Source organism: Chlorocebus sabaeus, chromosome 11 (assembly GCF_047675955.1).
Source record: "Chlorocebus sabaeus isolate Y175 chromosome 11, mChlSab1.0.hap1, whole genome shotgun sequence".
Lineage (NCBI taxonomy): Eukaryota > Metazoa > Chordata > Mammalia > Primates > Cercopithecidae > Chlorocebus > Chlorocebus sabaeus.
In genome coordinates, this window is record NC_132914.1 from 109,196,289 (window position 1) to 109,215,832 (window position 19,544).

Consider the following 19,544-nt stretch of genomic DNA (forward strand, 5'->3'; position numbering starts at 1 on the left):
TATGTAAGTTCCTAAACAGATAGTAGCAAACAGGCATTTCGGAATGGAAAGCATTTCTTACATTGGTGAAGAGAAGGGTAGAGAGAACAGAATCTTATGTTTTATCCTAAGTATATAAGGGGGCAATTGATTTGTTATAAACAACTAACTAATCACCTTCCACAGAAGGGCACCAATAGTTTAAGACTATAACTATAAAAATAAATTGAAATAATATAGAAATATGGAGGAAATATGAAAATAATCTCAAAATATGGAGGAAAACAACAAAAGAATTTAGTTAAAAGTGATTTGCATCTGTTGAGCTGGAACAAAAAGAGTGACTACTGCCTCTCAACACAAGCCTTGTGATACTATCTGACTTTTTCAATCGTATACAGCACATGTATTTCTTTTTCCTTTTTTGGGAAGGGGTCTCACTATGTTGTCCAGGCTGGACTCAAATTCCTGGGCTCAAGCAATCCTCCTGCTTCAGCCTCCTGAGTAGCTGTGATGATAGGTGCGTGCCACTGCGCCTAGCTCCAATACATGTAATTTTTTGATACAAATGAAAAAAAAAAAAACAAAATCCCACTCATCCTGCAGTTTCACATCTGTAATGAATTTGCTTCAATTTACCTATAATTATATTAATTTTAATCATTATGATCAGATATATATATTCCATACTTTTAACAAACTGCAGCACTGATTTTCATGTTTTTGTTGTTGTTTTTGAGACAGAGTCTCACTCTGTTGCCCAGACTGGAGTACAGTGGTGCAATCCTAGCTCACTGCAACCTCCACCTCCCGGGTTCAAGCGATTCTCTTGCTTCAGCCATCAGAGTAGCTGGGACTACAGGCATGCACCACCACACCCGGCTAATTTTTGTATTTTTAGTAGCCACGGGGCTTTGCCATGTTGGCCAGGCTGGTCTCAAACTCCTGAACTGAAGTCGCCTGTCTCAGCCTCCCAAAGTGCTGGGATTGCAGACATGAGCCACCATGCCTAGCCATTATTTTCATGTTTTTGATTAAATGCTTGTATAGTTTCTACTGCCAGTTCTTCTAACCTTGCAAGCCATTTTATGTATTAGTTAGGTTTACTGCGGCCTTCTTTAGTGGATGCTAAAGAAAAATCTTCCTGACAAGGTTTTGTTACAAAACAATCTGCTCATTCTTTAGTCTGTACAGTTTTACTGCTGTGTAAAAAATTTCCTTTAAAACTAGAATCGCTGAGGCCAGGCACAGCGGCTCACGCCTGTAATCCCAGCATTGGGAGGCTGAGGCAGGTGGATCACTTGAGGTCGGGCGTTCGAGACCAGCCTCACCAACATGGAGAAACCCCGTCTCTACTAAAAATACAAAATTAGCCAGGCATGGTGGTGCATGCCTGTAATCCCAGCTACTCGGGCAGCTTAGGCAGGAGAACTGCTTGAACCTGGGAGGCAGAGCTTGCAGTGAGCCGAGATGGCACCATTGCACCCTAGCCTGGGCAACAAGAGCGAAACTCGTCTCAAAAAATAAAATAAAATAAAAAATAAAAACTAGAAGCAGTTGAGTGCGGTGGCTCGGGCCTGTAATCCCAACACTTTGGGAGGCCAAGGTGGGTGGATCACTTGAGGTCAAGAGTTCGAGACCAGTCTGGCCAACATGGTGAAACCCCATCACTACTAAAAACACAAAAATTAGGCTGGGTGCAGTGGCTCAGGTCTGTAATCCCTGCACTTTGGGAGGCCAAGGCAGGCAAATCACTTGAGGCCAGGAGTTCAAGACCAGCCTGGCCAACATGATGAAACTCCATCTCTACTAAAAATACCAAAAAAATTAGCTGGACATGATGGCAGGCACCTGTAATCCCAGTCACTCAGGAGGCTGAGGCAGGAGAATCACTGGAACTCAGGAGGCGGAGGTTACAGTGAGTTAAGATTGCGCCATTGCACTCCAGCCTGGGTGACAAGAGCTAAACTGTCTCAAAAAAAAAAAAAAAAAAAAAATTAGCCAGGCATGGTGACGGACACCTATAATTCCAGTTACTGGGGAGGCTGAGGCAGGAGAATCACTTGAGCCCAGGAGGTGGAGGTTGCAGTGAGCCAAGATCATGCCACTGCACTCCATCCTGGGCAACAGAGCGAGACTCCGTCTCAAAAAAAAAAAAAAACAAAAAACAGAAAACAAAAAACTAGAATCATTTTATTGTTTAGCTAAAACCCTAAAGCAAAGGAAACAAAGATTACAACATACCCAGGGTGAGCCACTTCAGGATAACTGAACTCACTGGCTCACTCTTAGGGGCTAGTCAGACTTCAAAAAGATTTGGTTCATAATTCATTAGGACAACAATTCTCAGCTTGACTTGGACAGTTCGTAATCCTCTGACAAACATACTTGCTGAGTGACAGGATATTTACCTACTGAAGTCATCCTACAGTCAAAAAGTGGCAGCAAAATTACCTCTCTCAAGTAAAATTTACATAGACTAGGACTATAAACTCAATGTAACAGCTTTAAATCCTTATTCTCACAGAATAGTGACTAGAGCTTATCACTGCTAGCATTCTAGTAAGGGTCATCTGAATAGATGACTCTTACTATGTGGGATCACATGAGATGACCTAAGATTCCCAAACATACCAATGAAGTAGAGCTGTACAGAAAAGGTTACTGGTACTAGATTCATGGTAGCAAACCTTTATGAATCTCAGCTAAAAGCAGCAAGTGTTCCTCTAATGCAGCCCCACCATTTGATGCTTCAACTAGCAAGACAATAAGCACTATAAGACAAGATCAGTTATTCCTTATCTTAGGGCTTAGCACACAATATGCTCGACACTTACTGAATGAATCCCTCCCACATGGTTTATCTACATTCCACTTCAATCCCTCCAGTAACATGAAGCTCCCACACAGTATTCGAGAGAATTCTCACTACTAAGAAAGATCTTTTTCTCAGTGAGTCAAATTCTGAGCTCCCTGTAGAACTTCTTGCTGGTCCCTGTTCTCCTCCCTCTTCTAAATACAGCTTTTCAAATAAGTGAACGGCAGTATCACTCTGTCCTTGACAGACCAAACCTCTCCTCCACTCAACCATTTTTCCCTCTTACATGCTTTTAAATCCTCCCATAACCCATAACTTTCCTTTCCGAATGTGTTACAATTTATCCAGAAACTTCCAGGCTTGGCCTGAGCCCTATAACCACAGCAACTCAAACAGAGCTTTACTAAACCAATGTGAATGGCAGCAGTCATTTCAGAACCTGAGACCACTGGTTACTTATCAGTTGGGGAATACACTGCTCTATCTGCCCCAAATGTGTAACCCCAGGTCTGCCAAAGTATTGAACCTTCATGGACTAAAAATGTGGTCACTAAAAAAATACTCTAAGTATATCTACTGTGCTTCCAGTGCACTTCATCCATTCCACATGGGGACAACAGAAAGTTTTCTGGAGAACGGATGGTGGCAGCCCTGTCACAGAAAGACTTCCAACCTTCCCAGCCTGGCCAACATGGTGAAACCCCATCTCTACCAAAAATACAAAAATCATCCAGGCATGGTAGCACACCAGTAATCCCAGCTACTTGGAAGGCTGAGGCAGGAGAATCCCTTGAACCAGGAGGCAGAGGTTGCAGTGAGCAGAGATCGTGCCACAACACTCCACCCTGGACGACAGAGTGAGAGCAAGAATCAGTCTCAAGAAAAAAAAAAAAGAAACAAAGAAACAAAGAAGACATTAAAAGGAGAGCCCACTAGACTTCAAAATGCAAACTTTGTACTGCAGAATTTCATGAAGATGATGAATACATTTGAAACCACATATCCGACAAAGAACTTGTATCTAGGATATATAAAGAACTCTGCAAACTCAACAGTAGGGAACACTTGTTCTATTTTATAGAATAAAGTGTTGCCCAATTCTCAAAAGTTAAAAAAAAAAAAAAAATCCAGGCACACTGGCTCACACCTGTACTATCAGCAATTTGAAAGGCTGAGGCGGGTGGACCACTTGAGGTCGGGAGTTTGAGACCAGCCTGGCAAACATGGCAAAACCCTGTCTCTAACTAAAAATACAAAAATTAGCCGGGCATGGTGGCATGTGCCTGTAGTCCCAGCTACTCAGGAGGCTGAGGCATGAGAATCACTGGAACCCAGGAGGTGGAGATTGCAAGGAGCCTGGGTCACAGAGTGAGACCCTGTCCCAAAAAAAAAAAAAAAATTAAATAAACGGAATCATACTATGAGTAACTTCTGAGATTGGCTTATTTCACTCAGCATAAATTCCTGGAGAGTCAACCATGTGGTTGCTGTGATCTCAGATCACTGCAACCTCCGCCTTCTGGGTTCAAGCAATTCTCCTGCCTCAGCCTCCCAAGTAGCTGGGTCTACAGGTGCTCATCACCACACCTGGCTAATTTTTTGTATTTTTAGTAGAGAGAAGGTTTCGCCATTATTGGCCAGGCTGGTCTCGAACTCCTGACCTCAGGTGATCCACACACCTCAGCCTCCCAAAGTGCTGGGATTACAGGCGTAAGCCACTGCACCCAGCCTCTTTTTTTCTTTTTTTAAGAGACAGAGTCTCACTCTGTCGCTCAGGATGGAGTGCAGTGGCATGATTACAGCTCACTGCAGCCTCAAACTCCTATGCTCAAGCAATCCTGCTGCCTCAGTCTCCCAAATAGCTGGGGACTACAGGCACGTGCCACCGTACCTGGCTGTACTTCATATTCATAAAATGACAAAATTATAAAGACAGAAAACATAGTAGCTGCCCAGAGATAGAGATGGGGGGGTGGCTATTGTTATTAAATGGTAGCATGTGGGATTCTGGTGGTGGTGGGACTGTTCTGTATCTTTTTTTTTTTTTTTTTTTTTTTTTTTGAGACAGCGTCTTGCTCTGTCACCCAGGCTGGAGTGCAGTGGCCAGATCTCGGCTCACTGCAAGCTCCGCCTCCTGGGTTCACGCCATTCTCCTGCCTCAGCCTCCCGAGTAGCTGGGACTACAGGCGCCCGCCACCTCACCCGGCTAGTTTTTTGTATTTTTTAGTAGAGACGGGGTTTCACCGTGTTAGCCAGGATGGTCTCCATCTCCCGACCTCGTGATCCACCCATCTCGGCCTCCCAAAGTGCTGGGATTACAGGCTTGAGCCACCGCGCCCGGCTTGTTCTGTATCTTGACTATGGTAGTAGTCACACACACCCATATGTACCACATACTGCACTAAATCCACACATAACACCCAAACACATAAAATCAGTGCATGCAAAACTGGCAAAAACTGAATAAGTTCAAGAGAAGAGAGGAATGTCAATTTCCTAATTATATTACACTATAATTGTGCAAGATGTTGCCATTGGGACAAAACAGATAAAAGATATATGAGATGTGTTATTTCTTCCAACTACATGTAAATCCTTAATTATCTCAAAATAAAACAGTCAAAAAAAGGAGAATCCACCATCTGTTAGGGCTTTACTCCCATTGTGACTTAACCAGAAATTATGCCTTCAATGTTGTAACACACAGAGTACTCAGCTTGACAGGGCAGTTATCATTGTATCTCATGATTATCAGCTCCACACATTTTAGAAAAGAAACCCAAACATTTAAACTCTGTGTTTCAACAAATAGAGGCACCCAACAAACTTCTAAACTGTATAGTACTTACTTTTGTACACTGTGTAGCAGGTAAGAGGTCAACAAACACCTTAAGGTCTGTAAAACAACAAGGTTTATCGCCAAACTTTTTAAAATATTGGAACATTAATTCTTCTGGATCACCTGGGCGACGGGAAACAAAATCACTTTATTACTCATGAACAGAAGCATTTTCTATTTAAGTGATAATCTAATTTGAAAACACTCAATTAAAACAAAATTTTGCTTGAGGCTGGTCCCAAGATAGTGGGTTATCTCAACTGCTGGTTCAGTTACAGACTGAACTCACTGTCCTACTCTTTCCCCCTTTTCACCACTGCACCTAACTAGTCTTTAAACAATAAAAAAATGGGCTGGATGCAGTGGCTCACACCTGTAATCCCACACTTTGGAAGACCAAGGCAGGCAATCCCTTGAAGTCAGGAGTTCAAGACCAGCCTGGCAACATAGTGAAACCCCATCTCTACTAAAAGTACAAAAATTGGCCAAGTGTGATAGTGCATGCTTGTAATCCCAGCTGCTCGAGAGGATAAGGCAAAGGATCACTTGAACCCAGAAGGTGGAGATTGCAGTGAGCCAAGATCATGCCACTGTATTCCAGCCTGGGCAACAGAGCAAGACTCCATTCAAAATTTAAATTAAAGATTATAAAATAGGCTGGGTGCAGTGGCTCATGCCTGTAATCCCAGCACTTTGGGAGGCCAAGGCGGGCAAATCACCTGAGGTCAGGATCACCTGAGGGCAGATCATCGAGACCAGCCTGGCCAACATGGAGAAACTCATCTCGACTAAAAAATATAAAATTAGCTGGGTGTGGTGGTACGCACCTGTAATCCCAGCTACTTGGGAGGCTGAGGCAGGAGAATTGCTTGAACCCAGGAGGCGGAAGTTGCAGTGAGCCGAGACTGCACCACTGCACCCCAGCCTGGGCAACAGAGACAGACTCCATCTCAAAAAAAAAAAAAAAAAAACTGTAAGCTAGGCCAGGTGCAGTTGCTCACGCCTGTAATCCCAGCACTTTGGGTGGCCAAGGTGGGGAGATCACTTGAGGCCAGGTGTTTGAGACTAGCCTGGGCAACATGGCAAAACCCCATCTCTACTGAAAATACAAAAATTAGCCAGATGTGATGACGCCTGCCTGTAGTTCCAGCTACTTGGGAGGCTGAGGCAGGAGAATCACTTGAACCCAGGAGGCAGAGGTTGCAGTGAGTGGAGACTGCACCACTACACTCCAACCTGGGACCTGGGCAACAAAGGGAGACACTGTCTCAAAAAAAATAATTATAAAATAAAAACCCGTAAGCAAAGTCATAGTATGAGCAAAGAATTACTGCTTTCCTTTAGGGACGTGGTAATTTTTCCAGCAAAATTGTGAACTAGTACGATGACGACATCCTTTACTTATTGAGCAATAAGATCATAAAGAATCATTTTATAAAAAGATCTAAAGGCTTCATCAAATTTCCTGAAGGATTCTCTCAATGCTTTACTATCCACGTCATTCTTTTCCACTATCTTGTCATTATCCAAGTAAATTTTCTCTTCAGTTACAAATTGCTAATTCCACCAAATATTCTTTTGTCAATAGTTTTTCGAGTGCTTCGAGCAGATTTTCAAGAAACCTTTCATCCACTTCATGAAACTTTTCCAAAACTGGCAATTTTACTTTGAAATTCATTTTGACTTTATTGTTTTTGAGGGTTTTTAATTTTTTTTTTTTTTTTTTAAGACAGAGTCTCGCTGTGTCACCTAGGCTGAAGCCAGAGTGCAGTGGCACGATCTTGGCTAACTGCAACCTCCATCTCTTGGTTCAAGCGATTCTCGTGTCTCAACCTCCCAAGTAGCTGGGACACAGGCACACGCCAACACGCCCAGATAACTTTTTGGTTTTTTGTTTGTTTTTTGAGACGGACTCTCACTGTCACCCAGGCTGGAGCGCAGCAGCACGATCTCAGCTCACAACCTCCACCTCCCAGGTTCAAGCAATTCTCCTGCCTCAGCCTCCCAAGTAGCTGTAACTACAGGCGTGTGCCACCGCGCCTGGCTAATTTTTTGTACTTTTAGTACAGACAGTGTTTCACCAAGTTGGCCAGGCAGGTCTTGAACACCTGACCTCAGGTGATCCACTCACCTCGGCCTCCCAAAGTGCTGGGATTACAGGCATGAGCCACTGCGCCCAGCCAATTTTTTGTATTTTTAGCAGAAACAGGGTTACGGCCATGTTGCCCAGGCTGGTCTCGAACTCCTGAGCTGAAGTGTTCCGCCCACCTTGGCCTCCCAATGTGCTAGAATTACAGGTGTGAGCCACTGCGCCCAGTCAGGTTTTTTCATTTTTTATTTTTTGTAACTAAATTTTTGAGACAATTTCTGGCTGTGTCACCCAGGCTGGAGTGAAGGCGCCATCTCGGATCACTATAACCTCTGCCTCCTGGGCTCAAGAGATTCTCCTGCCTCACCCTCCTGAGTAGCTAAAACTACAGATGTGCACCACTATGCTCAACTAATTTTTTTGTATTTTTTGTAGACGGGGTTTCACTATGTTGCCCCAGCTGATCTCCAACTCCTGAGCTCAAGCAATCCACCCACAACAGCCTCTCAAAGTGCTGGGATTACAGGTGTGAGCCACCGCAACCAGCTGATTTTGACTTTATTGTTGGGTCAGCAACAGAATGCCTGACAAAGACTCTGATGGAACAGGGAGATAAGTTAATGTTAAGCCAAGATGAATATATGATAAAGGACTAATTTTATAAGTGATCCATTCATTAGCAAATATTTTCAGGCTATGAAGACATCTGCTTCCCAAACATGACTCTATCCAGTGTAGATCTCAAATAACGAATATAGCACTTGGGTATTAAGGGCATTCTCCAGGCTTCCCAGATATCATATGGTTTCTTACCCAGTTTGTACTCATCGTTACAACCTTGACTTCGTAAACGCCTAATCAGCTCCAATTTAGCTAGATGTGGTCCTCGGAGATGGCGAGAACTTTTAGATTCTTCCGTTATCCGATCTTCTATAAACTTCACAGCTTCTTCTGCAGAATAATGTACTTCTCCTTCTAAAGAGCTGAGGAGAAGCATATGAAAAAGGTATTTTATTGCCTCTATCATCCTTCCCAAAGCTTAAAGTCAAGCCAAACTCATTAAAAAAAACAAAAAAACAAAACAAAAAAAAACTTTGATAATTATAAAATAATAGAAAAAGGAATAAAAGAGAACTATGAACATATTCTAACAGATAACATGTTATAAGATTACTTTCAATTTTGACATTTGATTACTGCGGCATAACTTAACCTTTTTTAAAAAAGAAAGAATAATTTTGTCTATATGAAATATTGCCTGGCCGGGCATGGTGGCTCACACCTGTAATCCCAGCACTTTGGGAGCCCAAGGTGGGCGGATCACGTGAGGTCAGGAGTTCGAGACCAGCCTGGCCAACATGGTGAAACCCCATCTCTACTAAAAGTACAAAAAATTAGCCGGGCGTGGTGGCATGCACCTGTAGTCCCAGCTACTCAGAAGGGTGAGGCAGGAGAATCACTTGAACCCGGGAGGGAGAGGTTGCAGTGAGCCAAGATCACACCAATGCACTCCAGCCTAGATGACACAGCGAGACTCCATCTCAAAAAAAAAAAAAGAAAAAGAAAAAAGAAAAAATATTGCCTAATAAAAATAGAAGGCTGGGTGTGGTGGCTCACATTTGAAATTCCAGCACTTTGGGATGCTGAGGTGGGAGGACTGCTTGGGCCCATGAGTTTGAGACCAGCCTAGGCAATGCATGGAGACCTCATCTCTACAAAAAATTTTAAACTTAGCCAATTGTGGTGGTGCACACCTGCAGTCTCAGCTACTTGGAAGGCTGCTGTGGGATGATCACTTGTGCCTGGGAGGCAGAGATTACAGTGGAAGGCAGTATCACACCACTGCACTCCAGACTGGGTGTCAGAGCAAGTCCCCATCTCAAAAAAAAAAAAAAAAAAAAAAAAAGGCCAGGCATGGTGGCTCACACCTGTATGGGAGGCCAAGGAGGGTGGCTCACTTGAGCTTATGAGTTCAAGATCAGCCCGGGCAACATGGTGAAACCTCATCTCTAAAAAAATACAAAAATTAGGCAGGTGTGGTGGTTCATGCCTGTAGTCCCAGCTACTTTGGGGACTGAGGCAAAAGGATCACTTGAGCCCAGGAGTCAGAGGTTGCAGTGAGCCAAGATCACACCACTGCACTCCAGTCTAGGGGACAGAGTGAGACTCTGTCTCAAAAAAAACAAAAATTAAAAATTAAATACACACACACACATATATTTTTGAGATGGGGTCTTGTACATTTTACCGCTTTAAGAATGAAAGCTGAAGCTGGGTGTGGTGGCTCACACCTGTAATCCCAGCACTTTGGGAGGCCGAGGCAGGCGGATCATGAGGTCAGGAGTTCAAGACCAGCCTGGCCAGCATGGTGAAACCTGTCTCTACTAAAAATACAAAAAAAATTAGCCAGGTGTGGTGGGGAGCGCCTGTAGTCCCAGCTACTTGGGAGGCTGAGGCAGGAGAATTGTTTGAACCTGGCAGGCGGAGGTTGCAGTGAGCCGAGATTGCACCACTGCACTCCAGCCTGGGCAAGAGAGAGAGACTCCGTCTCAAAAAAAAAAAAAAAAGAATGAAAGCTAAGAAAAATTAGGTAATGTAGTTAATATTATGAAGCAAGCATCAGCTCATAACTGTCATCTTGAATCTGACTTCTGTATTGATTTTTTAAAAGATGCCATTTATTCATTTACCTCTAGATGCCTATAAAAAGGAAAAAAAAAATTTTATTGTAGTACTGCATACAATAGCCAATAACAAAAGGACAAAGGAAAAAAAGAGAGATCTTCAAAAATCCAAGTATCATCAATAGGGAAAAGGCTAAATGAATTATGGTACATCTGGAGTACTCCTAAGCTGCTGGGAAAAAAAAAAAAAATGAAAGAGATCTACATGTACCAGAAATGAAAGATGTTCAAGAAATATTTTAAGGCAGAAAATAACAGGTTGCAAATCATGTCTAATACAATCCCATTTTTATATTAAATATAAGGATAATTAAGCTGGACGCAATGGCTCATGCCTGTAATCCCAGCAGTTTGGGAGGCTGAGATGTTGTGGTGGGTGGATCACCTGAGGTCAGGAGTTCGAGACCATCCTGGCCAACACAGTGAAACCCCGTCTCTACCAAAAATACAAAAATTCGCTGGGCATGGCGGCGGGCACCTGTAGTCCCAGCTATTCGGAAGGCTGCAGCAGGAGAACTGCTTGAATCTGGGAGGCGGAGGTTGCAGTGAGCCAAGATCATGCCATTGCACTCCAGCCTAGGTGACAAGAGTCAATCTCCGTCTCAAAAAAAAAAAGAGAAAAAGAAAAAGAATAATTATCTTAGCATAAACATGAAAATAAATCTGGCAAAAAGGCACCAAACTGTTAAAAAGAGTTATTTCTGGAATGGTAGGATAAGTGGAAATTAGCACACCACATATTTCGGAACTAACATGATTTTTAGAATGAACTTGTGTATTTTATACTTTAAAAAATAGGAAAAAATCTCTTACTTTGAAAGGAATACTTTATTGAGACAGAAAAAGAGAATTCAATTGGCTTATAATGAAATCCTTTCACTACACTATATTAAAAAGCGCCATTGTAATTCAGGAAAGAAGACAACTTACTGTTCACCTTCAGCAGGAGGAGTCCAGGCCTCTTCAATCAGTCGAAAGACAGAATCGAAATAAGTCAGATAGAACTGCCAGTCATCTGAGCTAAAATCAGATTGAATGATGCACACAGGATTAAACTCAAGTTGTGACAGATCTGCCTTAGGAACCATGATATTCAATTTATTTTGTAAGTTACATTTCAGTATGTAGTAGGTTGGCTCACCCCCACCCACTCCATGTTTCCTTTGCAACTCTAAAAGGCACTCCAGAGGCATTTTCAAAGTAATACTACTTTGTATTTGTAAAGACTAGTAAGCTACTCTTTCCCTCAATAAAATGACCAGGTCTAGAAAACTAATATTCATAACAGAAAAGTCCCCACATAAGCACTTCCAAAATGGAGGGAAGGGGAGAGAAGTGCTGTAGCAAAGAATGAAGGCTCTCTCTTTCAGGGGAATACTGAATTTGAGAAATTAATGATTTTCAGTGTTCATTCTTAAACCCTAACTAGAATTCAGCACCATGGTCACAAGTATCTTTTTTTTTCTTTTTGAGATGGAGTCTCACTCTGTCACTCAGGCTGGAGTGCAGTGGCACGATCTCAGCTCACTGCAACCTCCACCTCCCGGGTTCAAGTGATTCTTGTGCCTCAGCCTCCCAAGGAGCTGGGACTACAGGCACGCACGACCATGACTAGCTAATTTTTGTATTTTTAGTAAAGACAGGGTTTTGCCATGTTGGCCAGGCTGGTCTCAAACTCCTGACCTCAAGTGATCTGCCCGCCTTGGCCTCCCAAAATGCTGGGATTATAGGCATGAGCCACCACGCCCAGACTACAAGTACCATTATAATACTCTACTGAAAGATGAAGGCTCCTTACAAACTTTTACAAACATGCAGGACACAACTACTATAAGAAAACTTTATGCCCAGAAACTTTAAAATACAAGACACCAAGAAAATCAACAGTGAGGTCTTAGAGCCTCACTATAGTCAAATGGTACAAAAGAAAGCTTTTACTTACTTTTTTAGTAAGAGGCGCCGGGAAAGGGCATTGCACTCTGGCCACCTGCTCAGCTTCTTGTACATAGCCATGCATTTATTTTCCCGACTCTGAATCTCACTTGTCAACTTCTCTAAAATCAAAAGTTGTAAAAGTTGGTAAGCTGGTTTCATTTCTGACAATTACCAGATAGAGTCCAACCACAAGAAGGAAAATGTCACATTTTCTTTTCTTCCTTTTTTATTTTTTTTTTTTTGAGATGGAGTTTCACTCTTGTCACCCAGGCTGGAGTGCAATGGCATGATCTTGGCTCACTGCAACCTCCACCTCCTGGGTTCAAGCGATTCTCCTGTCTCAGCCTCTCAAGTGGCTGGGATTACAGGCACCTGCCACCACGCCTGGCTGATTTTTGTATTTTTTAGTAGAGACAGGGTTTCACCATGTTGGCCAGGCTGGTCTTAAACTCCTGACCTCAGGTGATCCACCCATCTCAGCCTCCTAAAGTGCTGGGATTACTACTGTGAGCTACCGGGCCCGGCCTAAATGTCACATTTTTTAATTCACTCTCTTACAAAATGGGACCACTATTACATACAAACTACTACTATCTTATTAAAGATTATTTTACTTCAAAGAAAAAAGTACATTACTGACAGTAAATTTTTATAATTATTTTCTTTGTAAAATGATAGGTTCCACAATGTATTGGGTTGAAGATCTATTAACAGTACATGGGATATACTTATAAAATCCCAACAGCATCTAGGGACTAGTAAATTTAGTCCATAGACAGGCTGCCCATCCATACAGTTCCAAAATATCAAATAGGGCTGGGCTGACGTGAGGTAAGAAAGATGAGATGTTGAAAGAACACAAAAAAAGAGTGGAGATGAATCAAACTCTTTCCAAACAACTGAAAACAAAAAAACTAGGATGATAGTTCTGACCAAATTAGATTTGCCCAACTGTTTAGTAGATTAAGGATACCAAAAATTACATTATGAATTTCCTGTTGAGAATCTAAATTTTAACTATCTATAGAACTATAATCTAGTTTTTAAAAAAAGGAAAAAAAAAAAAAAAAAAAAGGCCAGGCATGACAAGTCACACCTGTAGTAATCCTAGCACTTTGGGAGGCTGAAGCAGGCAGATCACTTGAGCCCAGGAGTTCAAGACCAGCCTGGGCAACATAGTGAGACCCTGCCTCTACAAAAAATGTAAAAATTGGCCAGGTTTAGTGGCATACGCCTGGAGTCCTAACAATTTAGGAGGCTGTAGTGAAAGGATAACTTAAACCCCGGAGGTCAAGGCTGCAGTGAGCTGTGATGGTGCTACTGCATTCTAGCCTCGCTAACAGAGCAAGGCCCTGTCTCCAAAAAAAAAAAAAAAGGAAGTAGTTTCTTGTGAGTAGCCTAAATATGCACCAAAAACTGGTTAAGTAAATTTCTATATTCACACTGTGGAACACTGGACAGTCATTAAAGAGAGTGAGGTAGTGAACTTTATCTCTAGGAAATACAATTTAGTTAAAATAATAATAAAATAATGGAGGCCAGGTGTGGTGGCTCACACCTATAATCCCAGCACTTTGGGAGGCCGAGGCAGGCAGATCACTTGAGATCAGGAGTTTGAGACCAGCCTGGTCAACATTGTGAAACCCCGTCTCTACTAAAAATACAAAAATTAGCTGGGCGTGGTGGTATATGACTGTAATCCCAGCTACTCAGGAGGCTGAGGCAGGAGAATCACTTGAACCCAGGAGACGGAGGTTGCAGTGAGCTGAGATTACACCATTGCACTCCAGCCTGGCCACAGAGCGAGACTCTGCCTCCAAAAAAAAAAAAAAAAAAAAAAAAAAATAGAAACAATGGAGCCCAGTGTGGTGGTGTGTGCCCCTAGTCCTAGTTACTTGGGAGGCTGAGATGGGAGAATTGCTTGAGCCCAGGAGTTCAAGTCCAGCCTCAGCAACACAGTGAGCCCTCATCTCTTTAAAATAAATCAATAATTAATAAAAATAATGGGTATAAGAGTATGCAGAGCAGAGTTCACAAACTCAAATGCCTTCATAGGACAAAAATGTAAATAAAGAAGGAATGTTTGTGGTATCTACAGAATACAAATCCTAACTAGAGGGGCATTAATTTAAAATTTTTAAAGAAAAAAATTTTTTTAATAAAAACATTGCGCTAACTGAATAAGATTATTCTATGAGCCAGGCATACTATGTTTTCATTTCTGTTTAAGAAAAAGAAAAAAAAAGTGGAGAAGATGAATCTTTTGAAGAATATAAAGTATAACTGGAGGAAAACCTATGGGAAGAAGGCTAGAGATCTGAAGCATAACCTTACACATTTCTTGAAGTTTCTGAATCTGTTATTTTCAAGTAAAAACATTTTTAAAAATAAATTTACAACATACAGAAAAGTCTGGAAGAATATAACAAAATGATCAAAAGTGTTTATGTCTTTATATCCTTACGTGGAAATTTTCTACGATAACCATTTTTCATGTTTAAATAGGAAAAAAAAAAGCTTTAAGACAATTTTTAAAAATTACCTCCTAATTTCCCTCTGATGACATCCAAGGCCTCCTGGTACTTTCCCAAACGTTCCAGGATCATATAATAAAGTTCAACCTTACAGAAAAAAAAAACAAGAAGTGCAACCTCTGAAACTTTTCAATAATAGATAGTAATTTATAGGTTTCTAAAAAGTTATTTAATAGAGCATGTCTTCAAATGAGATGAAACTGACAGTAAGAAAAAGGTAACAGGATCTTCTCCATCTATCTCTCTCCCATCTATATACATCTCAGCCTAGAGTACTTGCTAGAAACAGCTCAGTGATTAGACCTAAGCTGAGGGCTTCACATTTACCCAAAGGCCAAGAGTGAGGACCCAGCTATCAAACTGGAACAAAACAACAGTTTATAGTATTATAACATAATATTGTAGCACCAGCAAAAAAATGAAAACACAAAAGTGGGCTTAAAATACTCACTTCAGCCTCAGCTTCTATCTTGTCCTCTTTCACCATTTTTTCTACCATTCTCTCAGCAAGGGGCAGAAACATTGTTTTTGAGAGGTTTTCATCCTGTGCCGATATAGACTGAAAGAAGAAAAATAACGTTTCATTCTAATTTCTCCCCTGCTTGCGCTATTGATAGTAACATTACCATTAATTGGGCACATAATTATCAATCCATCATGTCAAATATCAGACCTAATATGAATTCCCTGCCAAGGAGGCACATTACAGAGTGGTTTGTTTTACAAAAGATTTCTCTGCTAAAGATTCATTATCCTATGTGTTCTTGAAATACTGAGCTTCCACAATACAACCTAGCATTTAAGTCAGTTATTTATACATTTTTCTAAAAGAATATAAAGAGGTAGCATGCCTATACCGTTTATTATTTATGAGTATTATCAGGTATTTGAAGAGGAAAGCCTTCCAGGTATCTTTGAGATGTTCACATACTGGAAGAGAAATGCCAATTCCTTTCATTACAGTTTACTAGTAGCTAGTTACCTTAAATTGGTAACAAAAATTAACACATGAAATTCATAAAGTTAATAACGTCAGAATCTGCTCACAGCTCACTTAACCCTTGTAAACAACCTTTCAAAGTAGATGTTATGCTTATTTTACAAAGAAACTAAGGTTAGGCCAGGAGTGGTGGCTCATGACTATAAACTTAACACTCTGGGAGGCTGAGACAGGTGGATCCCTTGGGCCAGAAGTTTTGAGACCAGCCTGGCCAACATGGCAAAACCCCCATCTCTACTGAAAAAAAATTTTAAAATTAGCTGGGTGTATGTGGTGGTGCATGATTGTAATCCTAGCTGCTTGGGAGGCTGAGGCATGAGAATCACTTGAACCTAGGAGGTGCATTGTGCCATGCACTCCAGTTTGGACAACAGAAAAAAAAAATAAATAAATAAAGTTAAGAGATTTCCCAAACAGCTTTACCAGACATGTGGTAAAGCTAACATATGAAAGCAGACCTCTCTGACCCCATAACATCTGTTCTTAATCACTACTTTTAAATCCTTCCTCCCTATCCTCTCCTATACAGAATCTCACTTGGGTCCCTGGGAGAGAAGTGTCTCCTTTCTGCAAAAGAGCAAACTGAGGCTCAGAAAGGAGAAGTGATAAAAGAAGGCCACCCAGTTCAATGAGCCATTAACTAACCAGCAATGTTGTCCTAAAGGCAAACATCAAGTTGTAATATCAAACATTTCAAGGCTCATGCTTGATCAAGCAACCCAGCAATAGATCAGAGATTCAGGGGAAATACAGTCCATGCTACCCACAAATAAACTGATATACCAACTCATAAAGAATACTCAAAATCCCTAACTTAAGTCAACTGACAACACAAACTCCCTGTCTGACATGCTGCAACACATTACGCAAAATGTTCACAGTCAGATGCAGAGGCTGATGCCTGTAATCCCAGCACTTTGGGAGGCTGAGGCAGGAGGACTGATTGCTTGAGGCCAGGAGTTCAAGACCAGCCTGGTCTTGAACAGTCTCATTCTGTCGCCCGAGCTGGAATCCAGTGGTACAATCTCATCTCACTGCAACCTCCACCTCCCAAGTTCAAGTGATCCTTCTGCCTCAGCCTCCAGAGTAGCTGCGATTACAGGCACGTGCCACCACGCCCAGCTAATTTTTATATTTTTAGTAGAGATGGGGTTTCACCATGTTGGTCAGGATGGTCTCGATTTCCTGACCTCGTGATCCACTCACCTCGGCCTCCCAAAGTGCTGGGATTACAGGCGTGACCCACCACACCTGACCAAAAAAAAAAATTTTGTTTTAATTAGCCAGGCAAGGTGGTATACACCTGTAGTCCCAGATACTTGGGAGGCTGAGGTAGAGGGACTATTTGAGCCTAGGAGGTCAAGGCAGCAGTGAGCTATGATTGATTGCACCACTGTACTCCTGCCTGGGTGACAGCGTGACCCTGCCTCAAAAAAAAAAAAAAGTTCAGAAGACACATTGAGGACAATGACTATATAAAAAATAAAACCAAACCTCAATCCCATTCTGAATGCCATACTCACTTGCATAATTAAGCTCATCACAGACCAAAAGTAGTAGGGATTTTTGGGGACAATCTTATATAGAGCCATGCCAGCCTAAAAGAGAACCATAAATATTTTATTTAGAAACACCATACAGAGGGGGATTAATGATCTAGACACATGACAAAAAATTTATTGGGAGAACAGCAATATATTTACATATCCCAGTTAGTAAATGCCTAGTGACTTGATGGCTATAGCAATAGTAGTAATCACAAAGGTGAATATTCATGTTATGAGTGACACTTCAATTTCTGAATCAGAATTTTCTAAAATTAAAGTCCGATTTTTTTTTTTTTTTTTTTTTTTTGAGACGGAGTCTCGCTCTGTCGCCCAGGCTGGAGTGCAGTGGCGCGATCCCGGCTCACTGCAAGCTCCGCCTCCCGGGTTCACGCCATTCTCCTGCCTCAGCCTCCCAAGTAGCTGGGACTACAGGCACCCGCCACCTCGCCCAGCTAGTTTTTTTTGTATTTTTCAGTAGAGACGGGGTTTCACCGTGTTAGCCAGGATGGTCTCGATCTCCTGACCTCGTGATCCGCCCGTCTCGGCCTCCCAAAGTGCTGGGATTACAGGCTTGAGCCACCGCGCCCGGCCTAAAGTCCGATATTTCCAGAATACACTGCAATCCAATATAGTTCTAGCAAACTACAAAGCAAACACAAAATGTGGCTTGTAAGTGTACTATACATCAATAAACTTTACTGAAGATACCATACTAACCAGTTATTAGTAAAAACAAATAAACAAGCCCAGAGAATACACTTAAACTTCAATATCAGAAAAGATTACTATGCCATAATTCAAAAATTCTTCTTAGGAAAATAATATGGTTACTTCAAGATTCCAATAATTAGGACTGAAATCTTTCATTATAAAATGTATAATATGCAAATACTTAAAAGCAGGAACATGCTTTTAAAAAAGAATAGACCTATTCAAGCATAATTTAGACTGTATCCATAATTAGCCAACTAGTAATTGACGCTAAAAACTCCATCAAGTAATTTTCATATGTTTTTTAATCTTTTGCCTACTGCCAATCTAGTTCCAAAATTACTGCCGATCTAATGGAGCTCCTATGAAGTAGAAGAAACTATCTATTCCCAACAAAGATTCAAAGATCGAGTCCCTGTCCCAAAGCCATTTAAAAGCGAGGGAGAAAACAAATACATAAATGACTGAAATGTATTTAGCAATAAAAATAAATGTCCTGGGCCAGGCACAGTGGCTCATGCCTGTAATCCCAGCACTTTCGGAGGCCGAGGCTGGCAGATCACCTGAGGTCAGGAGTTCGAGACCAGGCGAGCCAACATGGAGAAACTCCATCTCTACTAAAAATACAAACATTAGCTGGATTTGGCAGCAGGGACCTGTAATCCAAGCTACTCGGGAGGCTAAGATAGAGAATCGCTTGAACCTGGGAGGTGGAGGTTGCAGTGACCAGATATTGCGCCACTGCACTCTAGCGTGGGCAACAGAATGAGACTCTGTCTCCAAAAAATAAATAAATAATAATAAAAAATAAATGTCCTAGGCCAGCCATGATGACTCATGCCTGTAATCCCAACATTTTGGGAAGTTGAGACAGGAGGATCATTTGAGCTCAAGGAGTTTGAGACTAGCCTGGGCAACACTGTAAAATCTTACACACACACACACACACACACACACACACACATATATGTGTTAACCAGGGTGGTGGCAAGCACCTGTGGTCCCAGCTACTGGTGAGGGGCTAAGGTGGGAAGATCACCTGAGCCCAGGGAGATCGAGGCTACAGTGAGCTGTGATCACACCACTGCACTCCAGCGAGGGCAACAGAGACTCTGTCTCAAAATCAAAATGATAAAACTAAAATATAAAAATAAATGTCCTATATAAAACACCATGCTAGGGTTTTTCCAAGGAAGGCAAAGTTGTTCATTTTCTTACCTCTTCTTTCCTTAAGGGAAAGTAGAGAGGAGAACGTTATAATTAAAGCCCCTCCAAGGTAGCCATCTTTCAGATGACTTTGAAGTCAAACAGAACATGGCGGCGGGGTGCAGGGGTGTGGTAACGATACATATAAAACTACAAATATTTGCAGTGAATGGGTAAATGAATCACCTCAAAGTAGGAGAAA

General features: G+C 41.7%; 1 protein-coding gene across 7 annotated transcripts in view; it reads right to left on the reverse strand.

Moving 5' to 3' along the window:
• NAA25 (N-alpha-acetyltransferase 25, NatB auxiliary subunit) overlaps positions 1-19,544 on the reverse strand; it is an 83,267-nt gene that overhangs the window by 37,035 nt on the left and 26,688 nt on the right. For 5 of the 7 annotated variants that reach the window (XM_008004770.3, XM_073021119.1, XM_037996505.2 and 2 more), the window contains 7 exons: positions 17,402-17,476; positions 15,330-15,437; positions 14,887-14,965; positions 12,352-12,463; positions 11,340-11,429; positions 8,539-8,708; positions 5,647-5,759 (listed from right to left, as the gene is read on the reverse strand). In XM_008004770.3, the coding sequence (XP_008002961.1) occupies positions 5,647-5,759; positions 8,539-8,708; positions 11,340-11,429; positions 12,352-12,463; positions 14,887-14,965; positions 15,330-15,437; positions 17,402-17,476 (747 nt within the window). The remainder of the gene's footprint in view (positions 1-5,646; positions 5,760-8,538; positions 8,709-11,339; positions 11,430-12,351; positions 12,464-14,886; positions 14,966-15,329; positions 15,438-17,401; positions 17,477-19,544) is intronic. The other 2 variants (XM_037996506.2, XM_008004772.3) reach the window with 1 other exon arrangement.